This window comes from Accipiter gentilis, chromosome 6 (genome assembly GCF_929443795.1).
Source record: "Accipiter gentilis chromosome 6, bAccGen1.1, whole genome shotgun sequence".
In the NCBI taxonomy this organism is placed as follows: domain Eukaryota; kingdom Metazoa; phylum Chordata; class Aves; order Accipitriformes; family Accipitridae; genus Astur; species Astur gentilis.
Genome location: NC_064885.1, coordinates 42,971,890 through 42,985,207, shown reverse-complemented (window position 1 = coordinate 42,985,207; position 13,318 = coordinate 42,971,890). Strand labels below are relative to the sequence as shown.

Below are 13,318 nucleotides of genomic sequence, written 5' to 3'. Positions count from 1 at the left end.
CAACCCCCCCCACATAGTCACCAAATGCCCCAGATGGCAGAGACTGATGAAGATCCCAAGGAAACTCTCCTCCCAGTCAAGAAACATTTCTCATCACATCTGTTGGCAAGTCTCAAACTTCCAGCAAGAGAATAAGCAACTACTTGTTCTTCTTACAGGAAACAAGAGAATATATGTTGCAATTTTAAAGTTCACTACTAAGTGGTTGTGCCTGGGGAAAAAGAACAAAATATAACCAGAAGAATGTCAGTAGAGTTGTTAATTGTTTATTCCAGCTTAACATGCTGGGCTAACCCAGGAGGGACATAGGCAAGTAGGTACAGAGTCACTGGTTCTGGGAACAATTAACGCATTATTTGATTTACATTGGTGATCCTTTACTATTAAATAAAACCTCTTAATAGGAGTGAAAGTATGTTCATAAATTTCCCAAACAGAATCAAACCCACCCATAACATGAAACCAGGGAATAAGAAATGGATACAACTTTTTAAATTTCAGTTTTAAGCATTTTTCAGCTTCCTCAGTTTCCTTTGCCTGATCTTTTCAGTTTGGATTACAAATAAGTATGCAAACAATAAATATGTTTATAGGAGAAAATGCTAATTTTTAAAGCAACCAGCTCCAAGAAATGCTGATTTATTTATTTTTTTTAACACTACTACCTTTGCATGCATGCCATAACTCAGGCCAACAGACTTCACCTCCAGTAAGTTACACAAAAATTAATGAAGAAAGCATGACTATAATGGGGTCTGGACAGCCACTACAACGCACTCAATACACAGAGTCCAAATCGGAGTGGCAAAAGCCAGATTAGCTTAACTTTATAAACCCCCTCCATCTTCCTTCCCTTCACCACCAGGGCAATGAAAAGCCTCTGTCATTTGGGAAGGTACACCAGTAAAATCTCTCTGCCGCGTTGTCCCATCTTCAGAAGCAAAAGCACATTTACCTTTCCGCTGCCTGTGTCGATGACTGAAGCGCAAAGAGCCCGCAAGGCGTGCGCAGGAAAGCGGGGTCCTGGGAGAATGTCCCGCTCCTGCCACTGCCTGGCTCCTCCGTCTCCCACCCGCATCCCTTGGTGCCTCTGCCCGGCACCCCCAGCCTGGCAGAGCGGGCACAGGCAGCTCCTGGAGGAACTGTTAGCTCCATCCTTGTACGACCCAGAAGCTCAGAAGCCAAAGTCCTCTGGTTTGGCTTTTCCCCCAGGAGAGTGATAACACCACCCCAACCAGGAATCTACCGGCTACCAGGTAAAGCGTGTCTGGAGAGCAGTCTGTTTAAATTGATGCTTCCAGATTAGGTGTAAAGCACCAACATGATTTGCTATTATCACGTATGTGAGGGCAGCAAGTTACGAGCGCGTTCATGTTCCTATTACACTCCCCGTTGTGCTGGGAGTTTCTCCATGGTCTGACGACGCAGATCACCGCGAGCGCGATGACCATCCTGTGAGTTAGCACTTCCATTCTCACTGCTGTCCTCACATTTGGGATGCGTTTGAAATACCAGTCCTGTAGAATAAAATGCCAACTAATATTTTTTTTGGCCTAGCAGCAGCAGAGTTGATCTCTGGAAATGCTGGCCTGAGCCTATGCAACTTTGTGATCCCACTGAAGGACCAGAGGTCCATCTGTTCCAAATCAACGTTTGGCTTATGGAATGCTGGAATTTATCAGACCAGTGCAGGGGTGAGCACTGCAGGGGAGCAATGAGCTTTTCCATCTACACCATCATATGGTACCGATTATCTCTCAGTACAGCACAAAACATAATAACAACCAGATTTAGGGCCAGCATACTGCAACCTGTTTCCCCTGCTGCCTCCTCCTCTTTCAGCATTCTGTCATTAATCTCACAAAATGCTTGCTGTTTGTATTTCCTCCTGTAGGGCGCCGAGGAGCCAGGAGTGACTTACTACTGTAAAATGGTTATAATATTTTTCATTGGATGCCATTGCATTTTGAATGTGCCTTCAGTGACCGAGGACTGAATGATGCACTAGATCTCCCTGGGTTCTAACCTTTTGAAAAGGAGGGTAGGCAGGCTGGAGGTGTGCAAATCCTTCAGCATCCTCTACACACAGATATTATCAAATGCTTTCTTTCCAACAGCTCGCTTGACACTCGCTGCTCTGAGCTGTAGGCATCAATGGTGGCATTCTTATCCTCATTATCTAAAGAGCAAGTAGAACTAGAGTGGAAAACAAGGACCTGCCCTCAAGTTATAATCAAACCCAGCAGCCATACAGGCTTGTGTCTGGGAACCATCTGACACCAGCCGCTCCCAGAGGCAGGATACACATGGCCATGCATTTGATTCACCAACCCTACGTGTCTGGGAAACAAGAAGAATAAGTCAAAAATCATCCACCCTGCAGGGTTCAAGGGGAGACCCAGCAAGGCTAGGGGAGATGGAGCCTGCCAGCTGCTCAAGAGCCCTGTGCTGCACGCAGGGGGAATCGGGGCTAAAACAGGTACAACAGAGCGGGCTCACGTCTCAGCTGGATGTTGTGGCACTCCTGAAACCAACCCTGGCAGGCCATAACACCAATAGTGCCTAACACAGGAATGCCATCTTTCACCTAAGCCTTTCAAAGGAGCCTACTCAAACCATTGCCAGCACTATCTCCCCAGACAAGTACACGAGACCTAGAAAAGCAGAAAGGGATGAAGGACCTTTCAGAGAGCACCTACTGCAGCCAGTGGAGAAACTGCAAATGCAGCGCGGGGATCTTGAACACGGGCTCTTGTTCTTAATCACTGGGATCCCAGCCACACCGAGGCAGCGGAAATCCTGCCCACTGTACGCTGAAAAGGAATAACCAAACTCAGGACTATTCAGGAAATTATAGATGCACGAGTCTGGGCCACTGCCATCTGCAAGATCCTGGAGGTACTGATAAGATATAAGATCACAAACCATCTGGAAAAATATGGGCTGGGGAAAACTGCTTAGCTCCATGGAAGCTAAAGTGCTTGACAAATACGGTGGGTTTTTTTTTTTTTTTTTTAGAAAAGATCCGCAGGATTAAGAGGATTAAAGTGACGAACATGACATAAAAGAATGCCTCAAAATTGCTTAAGGTATAGCAGAGATGCAAATCTGGGCAAAGTGGTTCACACTAAGCAGGAACTGAACAAAATCATCAGCCCCAAACTGAAACAAGCTAAAATAAATGGACTTTTGTGGGTTTGGATACTTCTTTCTGCCCCAGTTTAAATCCCTCTCTGACTGCAGTGCTAGTTCTAAAAGACTCACTTATGCACATACACACGTGCATCTGGTAAGCTGCTGTAGCTTGTCTATTCTTCAAAACACCCTCAACTTGACCATTTTCTTAGTATAAGACATTCTGGCCAACAGCCCGGTCTTAACCCTGCTTCTGCTGTAGGATCATCACCCAATTCACAACTGCCCTCTGCCTGAAGCGCATGCAGCCAAAAATAGTAAACACTAAATGAGATAACAGAGCTGAGGACATGTCAATTTTTCAACGTGTATAGGAGGCATCTTCAGACTGTCACAGACAGATCATGGATCCACCCTTACAGGTCTTAACCTGTATCCCTTCACAGCTGTGACATCTAACACTTGAGTTAATATTACATAAATTTTTAAATATAATATAATTTGATTGAGCTTATAAGTAAGCAAAGAGATGGAAAAAACACACCCTGTAACGCAAAAATATTTTGTGAGGGCTAAGACCTACACAGCAAATGTCTGACTCAATAGCATAAAAGAAAATCTGCAAATCACAGACAATATTACAGAGCAGAGGATGCGATCAAAGACATGCAGGGCACCTGGAGTGGTCATCGGATCTGCCCCCTTACCCACGCCCAGAGTCGAGTGCCTATGACATTGGGAGTTGTAGTAGCAGTGCAGCTGGCTGATGGTGTAAGGCAAGCTTCAGAAGAAACAAAACTCTTATGTTAAATCAACTGAAGTATGTGAAAAAACCCAGAAATGTTTTAAGGAGCACCAACCCTTCTTCAGATCTGCCAAACCTCGCAGCCTTGCCTTGCCTAGGCCACCTTTTCAGCTTTCCTTAACCTCCATAACCTCCTCTGCCAGCGCAAGCTAGACAGCTTTTTCTACTGTTTAAGCTGAATCTTTTTTACTGGTATATAAGTTCATTATTTCTTGCCTTCTCCACCATGGGCTGTTCCCTTAACTGTCTCGCACAGAGCTGAAAATTCTTATTAGGTCCTCCCTCAGTTTTCTCCTCATTTGGTTAACAAACCAAATTTTCTCAGTTTTTGCCCTTTTGAGGGATGTTGGAATGGCAATTCTGATTTGAGGTAGAAAGTCCCACCAGTACCTTATCCTGGTATTAGCTCGCAAAGGGCACGTAAAAGAGCTGTAAGTGAGGAGGGCAAGAACAGAACAAGCACACAGCAGTAATTTCCCTCCTGGTACCTCCATCTGTGGCTCTGGCATTTCCAGAGTCAGGGGTGCTATTTTGATAACCCTTGAATGGCTCTAGTCCATAAATTTACCTAATCACTTTTGAAACCAGGTACCCTTTCAGCATATTTATGTATGTACTGTAGCAATCAGTTCTGCCATTTAATTACATGTATCTAATTATGTGTTAAGAGGTGACTATTTTGTATATTTTGAATTTGCTTCCTGACAACCTCATTACATGTTCTCTAGTACCTGTATTAGGACAGACAGAGAGCCAGCACTCCCAATTAATCTTCTCAGTCATTCACAATATTACAGATCTCTATCAGCTGTCTCTTTTCTGGCCTGTGGAGTCCCAGTCCATTTTTCTTCATGTGGAGGTCTCTGATTATCCTCATACTCCTGTTACGGGTCTGTTTTGTCCTTCAAGATTCAGGCTCCAATTAATGCAGACAATGACATAATGATGTCATTTGATGTATCTATTTTTCTTAATAATTCTTCTCTTGTCCATCTGCTTTTCTGTCAGCTGCTGAGCAATGAACTGAATGTTCTCTGTCTTTCTGCAAGGCAGTGACTCTGTATTTGGAAAACCTTCAGCAGCCTCTTGCTTTCATTCCTACTGCTCTTGTGCCCCCAGATCTAGCAGGGGACACGCACGCTAATTCTGGGTGTACCCAAAGGCACGCAAGCTACTTCTGTCCTCACCAGTATGTCATCACAGCACCCTTTCGGGGATGCCACCCAGTCTCAATTTTAAGCAATAAGGAATTCACCGTGTTTGCGGACAGTCTGCCCAAAGGTTAGACATCATTGTCATTAGAAATGCAAGCAAGGGTTTGAATTCTGTTTAAGTGAACAGAATTTCACCCATCATTACTCAGAAATTCTTAGAACTGACATTAATGCTCTGTTGACCTGTGTGCAAGCTGCCACTTGAAAGCCCAGGAAAGGCATGACTCTAATGAAAGGGTATGTGGGCAAACTCGCACCCTCCCTTATTGGCACAGCGCAGTGCTATTTTCTTGCAACACATTTTGCCACTGTTTCCTTCAAGTACTCTGTTTCACGGGAGATTGCTCTGAAGTGCCTATCTTTTCATATTTTCCACATTTTACATAATAAATTTCCAGTTCAACACACTCATACCTAACCAAAATAAAATTAGCCAACTATGTATATTAATACTTTCTAACTTTCTTTTACTGTTTCCTAAACATCTTATTTGAAAAGTAAAACAGATACATTTGAATGGGCCTTTATAGTGTGCGGGAATCACAGAAGTCCAATAACTACATTGTTTTTGATGGAGTGGCTTACGTAATATCTGAAATCTTAACAAAGCTGTCCCGTGCGTAATGAGCCAGACTGCATTTCTTCAACATATTTAGAATGAGTCACATAAATCTCCTGTTCTGCACATGTGTCCCTGCTCAAAGAATTTCCCTAAGAATGCTAGTTGAGGATTTTCAGGAAATTACAATAGTTTGAACGAATTTAGAAATAGCCACATGCTTAGAACATATCATAATGGGTACTTCAGAAAGGAAACTAAGCAATACATTTAAAAGTATTCAACATACTGTATTTCATTAATGCAAGGTCATAGCATTCAGCACTTCAAAAGCCAGATTGTTCATTCTCATGTTTCCACTGTAATTTTATGAATCAAAAGTTTTATCATTAATTCTACCAAATAACTGTTTCAAATAGTAAACCTGGAATTTAAGGTATTTAGGAAATTCTTCAGAAACATAAGCTTTTAAAACATACATAGTTACATCCCTTTTATGAGTGGAAACTGCTTTTCAACTTCTTGACCACTGAAAAAAGTAAACGGACAAATATTTTATCAACAAAAGTTGATATTTGATAGACCAGAAGTTACACAGTATTAGAAGACGATATTTTAAGTGACTGAAAATTCATTTAATTTATTGAGTCAGCTACTCTCTGAAATCAGTGTGGCCCACCGAAGGGTTGGGCTGTAAATAGCTCACGACCACCAGCAAGCGGTTAGATGCACACAAAGTCATGTTAAAGGGAGTGACTGCTGCTCAGTATAAGCAAGAGGTTCACAACCCAACCTAAAGTATTTACTTCAAAGACGAGTATCAAAGACCCGTCTTGCAGTGTATCGCCCACCTCCCCCGCAGTCTCACAAAACCAGCTTTCTCACACTTGAAAACAAATACCCACCCTCGATGAAAGCAGAAAATATTAAACAACCCTAGGGAGGGGTGAGAGAGGATCCAACCCAACCCAAAGCACTGGGGATGGCATTCTGTTGCGCCTTGAAGGAGCTTTGTGTCTGGACTGAAACGTGCTGACCTGAGGGTCCTGACCTGCTTCATTTCTCAGGTATCTTGTAAGTCAACTGATTTAATAATATGATAATAATGAGGAAGGAGACACAGATCTGCTCTAGACCAACCCAGCAGGCCAAGAAGAAAGCTTAAGTATTGGCACGTGCTTACTCACATGCCTGCGTGGCCAAGTCCGACCCATGGCACGTGCACTCCGTTGCACTTGACGCTCCACAACTGTTAACACAGGTCCATAACCTACAGCCTGGAGCTGCGTGACATTCCCCTTGCCTGTCTGCCCTGCAGACGTGCCCAGAGGTATTGCCAGTTGTAGCCAACAGCCACGGCTCTTCAGCTCAGCGTGACAGGTCCTGCCCTTTTCCAGAGAGCTCGGGGATAATTCTCTATGACAGCCAAAAGGCAATCCTCATGTTAACCTTCATGGGAGTCTGGGGTAGGTGAGGGTTGCACTATCCCCCTGAAGGAAAGAACAACAGCCCTGAAAGATTTCAAAACACTGCAATTTGTGAATGACATTGTTTTATTAGACTAATGTTCCTCCCCATCCACGAGCTCTGTGCTAGAGGATCTTTGCTACCCATTTGCTTGAACCCTGGGAGGACCTTCAGTGTAAAGTTCTTGCAATTGGAAAGGCTCAGACCTCTTACCTTCAATAACACATTGATTGGGGATAGGAATTTTCCTCCCCATCTCTGTGACATATGCTTTCACTTTACCCAGGTTTTCCTTCAAGTGCAAGTAGAGCTTGTCCTGGTATTCCACAGGTCTTGTCACTGCCTCTGCGCTTCCTTCGAGGGCCTTTTCTTTAGTAGGCTCTGGCAAATTTGCCGATTCCGTGTAATCGATACCTTGGTGTGAAACCAAAGAATTTCCCAGTTGCATTGCTTCAGTATCAACACTAAAAGGCAATTTGTCATTTTCTTGGCTAATGTAGATCTCGCTGAAGGAGATACCAGCAGTTATCTCCCCGTTCTCCTCCTCCTGTCCACTCTCTGAGTTTACCCCCTTCATGCGGACTGCATGCAAAGCGAGGCTTTTGGACCTGGAAAGTGATTAAGGAGAGAAAAAATGTTTTGGAATAGAGGTAAAACACAAAAAATCACGCAAACACGTGCTTTTCTGAGTTACCTCTGTGCAGCTGGTTCAGAGAGCTGGGTGTGGGGCTCATTTAGCCAGAGGCAAGTATCTTGTGGTAAATATGCATTTCAAAAGCAAAACTCAAGCCACAGCTTTAATAAGCAAATGAAACTAAATAATATCCATATATCACAACATCTGCATGACATGGAGGGAGCTAGTCAACCTATCTGCAAGAAACTTATAACCCCAGGACTGAAGTGTATGCTTTATTGATCACATCATAAAAATGCCATCCAGCAGCCATTTAACTGAACCAAGATTCAGCCTCCAGCTCTTCATTGCCCTGTACCTATACGCTGAGGATGAAGTTCAGCCTCCGTAAGAGTGAAAAGGGTAGAAGTAAAGTGACTGAAAGGGCAAATACTGAAGCAGGAAGAGAAAACCTCTGCTGTGAAGCTGCAGTGCACAGGCAGCCTAAGGAGACCGTGGGTGCACATTGCTGTCTGAGCCCTTACCTCACCCGGGAGAGTCGCACTCATCTCACACAGCGCACGGGCAAAATTTGATATGTATTAGCAATAATACCCAAGGAAGGTCTCTATATCCTCCTTTCTAGTAATATCTGTATGCAAATATTTTCCTATCCCTTGTGCCATCTTAGGGCACAGAAGAGATTAAATAAATAATCTAGAAAGATTTTATCCAGCCCTTGAATTCGTGGATACGAGACTTCGTTAAAATTAGACTTATGATGCCCACAGGTATCATGCAAGCAGACCAAATTCTCAATGTTTGGATAAAGGTTTATTACAAAACTGATATTCATGAAAACCACTCACACATTTTACAGGGCCATACCTGTTAAATCTCATATCCTTCCTTTCTTCTTTAGAAACCTGGCCTAAACTGTATCTCCGCACTGAGCCAGGAGTACTGTTGTCAACATTTATTTTCTCCTCAAAAGCCTGTATTTTAACTTGAAGCTTTTCATCTTCTTCATTTCCATTCATAACAGATTTTAAATCATCCAGTGGTACAGGGGATTCTGTTCCAGTATCATTTTCCATCCTAAGGAAGTAAAAAGCAGAGATTTAACCCTGGTACATTGTGTTCATACTGATGCTGCATTTCTGCCTGTGACCTGTATTATGTATCTGGTAAAATAATTATGTTTCAGCAGAGATTCTCTTAGAGGTTGATTAATCATTTGCAGAAACATATTCTAGATCAATGTCTCCGTCAGATGGATCAGAAACATTGAACATCTCTGACAACACTGGATTAGAAACTGCATGTGCTGTATCTGCATAAGCAAAATCCAACTCTTTCCCTGATAGTCCCATAGCAAAAAGGTTTTCAGCTGAACCTAAACCATTCTCTCAGGCTTGCTAAACAGCGACTTATTACATTATTTTTGTAAACCGAAAGTCAAGCTAATTGCAGTTTATAGAAATCTGTGGTTTTAAAGGTTTGACAAAAAAGTACATGCAGTTCCTACCAAATCATTGTATCATGAGTAAGAAAAGTATCTTTTAAAACTCAGCACATGGACAGAAACAGGCTCAGGAAAAGTTCCAAGCAATGTGACTGAAGTTCAGCAAAAGAGAATGAGAAATGAAGAGTTAAAATGAACTTGTAGGACTGCAGGACAAGCTGCTTTATTTTAAATTTATCGTTATGTTAGTCTTTGAATATGTAACCTTATAATGCAAAATTCAAAGTCAACTTTAAATTTAAAATAAATTGAAGAGAAGCTGTTAATCTTAAAGGACAAAAAGAAATCTGCTGTCAAATATACTGCTGGTAAAAACCTGCTTTCTAGCCATTAAAATATCGTCTGACCAGTGAAAAACGTTGTCTTCCCTGGAGGCCCAGCCATGCTGCCGCAGGGGCAGTAATCACTGCTGGCCAAAGCCCCGGGCACAGCAGAAACCTTCTGCCGAAGGGCCCCAGGTTGAAAGGTCCACCGCCCCGGCCCAGGGCAAGGGGAGACACACCGATGTCTCGCCCTACGCCAAGCGCAGCCGTTTCCATGCCCAAACCCAGGTTTCCTAGATTAAAGTTTTCAGTCCGAGTGCTAGATTCCCCAAAACAGGGCTTCTGAAAACAGGGCTTGCTGGGCTCCTAACACACCTCCCAGCGAGACTCAGCTCTCCAAATATCGGGCCATTTGCCAGAAACCTAAACCTCGGGTATCTGTACTCTCCCTTGAAGGCGCTGCTTGCCCTTTATGCAGCAGCAGCAGGACTGAATTTCCCAAGGGACCAACAGCACACTGGGGCAAAAGCACTGTTGCTCCTTCCCCTCTCCTTCAGGGAGGTGCCTTCTGCTGCAGATTTATATGTTCCTGTCTTACTCCTGCAGCTATGGAGTAACCAGACCAAAAAAATCATGAAGGCAGTACAAAGACAATCAGAAATCTCTTAGAGAATTAAGGGATATTTGACAGTATTTACTTTTTAAACTACCCACAGCTCTAAAACAAGCTTGTTTTCCTTCTGACCATTTCTTTGTGGTTTTCTTTTTTTCCTGATGAACAAACATCTGAATAGCTAAATCTGTAAAATATGGGTATGTAAAGCCACAAATGAGAGTTTTAACACAGCACTTTCAAAGCAGCAGAGTCTCAACAAGTCACGCTCACAGTTGGGAAGCCTATTAAAAACTCCCAAATATTGCAAATTACCAATTGTGGAGACAAAAAAGCATGTTTAAAAAAAAACAACCATGAATACTGCATCACAAAATGCACTTTTTCATTTGTTTTGATAAAGGCAGTTCAGGATATTTCTCAGGGGAGTTGGCAAGTTTTGTCTTGTTTTGTTTTTAATTTAGGCAAGATCTCATAATACATTAACACTGCAGAACACTTTGAAAAAAAATATTCTTCTGTAATAAAGAACCGTGGCATGACCTTTACTAACAAATCTTTCTGGAGATGTGGGACAAGATTTAATTTATTAGAAAGCTGTCACTCCAATATAACTCTCAACACTGCTCCCATTGTGGAACTGAGCACGAAGAAAAATGTCTGTTACATACGTAAATACGTTTAAAGCCCTCTGGCTACAGAGAGGGGATTGATGGACTGATGGGGTTTATGAATGACAGACCCAAACCAGCAAGCCTTGACGATGTTTGGAAATAAAAATGGCCTTTTATAACAGCACCTTTTTGTCCAGCATTCTCCTCTTGAGCTCTGATGGCTTTGTGAAGGATAGACAAGAAAATGTTTCTGCTAAAGAAACACGTTAATTAATCTGGTTTGCCGTATGTAAAGCAGCAGTAAGTTAGCACTCATGGGGCTCATCACCGCCTGGTGCTCCTCGAGCCATCACCTCGGTTTTCACCCTGTTGGTGCCCAGGATTTCAGAGCAACTGCAAGCACTGCGGGCGGGAGGCAGCGCGCTCAGCCCCGGGCATGCCCCGCGGGACCACTTGCTCTCACGTGTACCCGCTTTGTGCTCGCATCAATTCCCGGGAAGCCAAAATCACGTACCCCAAGCGAAATTTTCAATGAAGCCTCCGCCCCGCACCCAATGGGATGCCTGGCAGGCCTTCCTGCTGGCCTCCCCTTCCAGCAACAGTCAAATAAACTATTGTTTGAAATCTTGGCAAGAGGCATTCGGTACATTGCTGAGGTTGCTGGAGCAGGATCAGCTTACCCCAAAGCTCAGGCTGTTTTCGAGAGGAAAAGGATGCACGAACCTATCAAGAAATCATAAGGACCTGGCTTGCAAAGATAGTGCTACGCTACTCATCGTTTCACTGCTTTTAAATTCTGTGTAGAAAGAAACCTAAATACACAGGTCAGCAAGTCAAGAGTTATACAGTAATTTGAAAAGCATTTCTCCAGGCCACCAGCACCATTATCAACATCACCAGTCAGGTTCTTAAAATGGGAAAAAGAGCATACACAAATAGAAATTGCTAAAAATACACTTGAGATGAGATTGATTCCAGAGCTTCAGCTCTGTGCAGATGGAGACAACACAAATGAATCGAGTGCGGGTCCTTGTGGTTTGTCAGTGTACAGACATAATCACCTCCTTAAATACGACACGCAGGTCTGAAGGCAGCAAGTGGTGGATAGCGATGGCAATCTCAAAACCTCTGGCTCGCGGTTGGGAAGCCCATCAGGAGCTTCCAAACATTGCTAGGAACGATCATGAAAACATCATCAGCCAGGTACCGCTCAGGGCTGAGGTGTCACAAGGAGCAGGAGGCTGCACCCTCCGGCACATCCCACGCGGCACCGCTCACAGCCTCTGCCCTCACAGGTCCTAATGGTGGAGGCCAGAACGTTTTAATTGCTGATGCCGGCAGACACGAGGCAGCAGGCAGTGGCACACGCTGCCTGGCCTGCCTGCAGGGCAGCTGCTCCAGCAGCAAGAAGAGCGGATACTTCTCAGTGTCTGCACCAAATTAAATCACGCTGTAGTCCCTTGCTGGCATAGGAAAGTCTTAGATGCTATTACAGCTCTATTCACCACTAGAAATGTTGATTTAAAGAAGGACAAATACTGTAGAAAATGAAAGGCAAATGAATGGTAAAGGAATGCTCAATGATGCCATGTGCTAGACCTATCCTCTGCTTTAAGGAGAAAAGATAATTTCATCCAGCCACTACACTAAAATGAGTAGCACTGGTATAGCCTGTTACACTCAGTTCTTACCCAGAACAAGGGCTTGGAAGGGTCGTTAATTTTTCTTTCTTTCTTTCTTTCCTTTCTTGCCTTCTTTTGATTGACCATGCTATACTTCTAGGTTGGATCAGTTCATTAAAACTCTGTATGTGTTCTTAAAAAGCACCTCTGAGACTGAATAACTTGCAATTTTGTGACAGTATGGGGCAACAGAGCATCGCATGGTTTTAATTATACTCTCTACTAACTGCATGTAAAATTTCCTGTGTCAAACAACTCCAAGCCAGCCATCGCTCTAAAGAAATCAGTTTCTTCTTATGTAAACACATGATTCTGGAAGGAATGGTTATAATCCAGCCACACATTTTAAAAACCTGTTTTCCCTTCACAGCATAAATACTCTGGATTGCTGCTCTTTAAAAAACACTGCTGTTCAGTAACTGCAGCAACTCTGGGGCTAGGAGGGTATTTCCATGTCAATGTCTGAACTGGTCCCACTTAACGCTAGTACAAGTCAGAAGAAACTCCGCCTAAATCGGCAGTGAACTCTCATTTTAGCCTTAATTGCTGCGCCATACTTGTTCTTGTCCTATTTAGCTGACGCTTTGCTTGATACAGGCCTGAAATGTAAAACCAAATACCTAAAAAGCGTAATTGTGAAAAGTCAGTGTCTCACTGCGATCTCTTATAGCCACGTTGAGATCACAAGATGGTGGCTGCTGCAAGCAACCAGGGTCAGAGAGGATTGTGGGCATAGGATAAAATTTTTTTAAAAAATAAAAAAATAAAAAAAATTCAAGCAGTGGTCAGAGAATAAGAAGTAATTTCAGAAAGGTTTGTTTGAAA

General features: G+C 43.2%; 1 protein-coding gene across 1 annotated transcript in view; it reads right to left on the bottom strand.

Annotated features, from left to right (window-relative positions):
- VEPH1 (ventricular zone expressed PH domain containing 1) overlaps positions 1–13,318 on the bottom strand; it is an 88,947-nt gene that overhangs the window by 33,368 nt on the left and 42,261 nt on the right. The window contains exons 9-10 of the mRNA XM_049803074.1: positions 8,685–8,894; positions 7,394–7,788 (exon numbers count right to left, since the gene is read on the bottom strand). Of these exons, the coding sequence (XP_049659031.1) occupies positions 7,394–7,788; positions 8,685–8,894 (605 nt within the window). The remainder of the gene's footprint in view (positions 1–7,393; positions 7,789–8,684; positions 8,895–13,318) is intronic.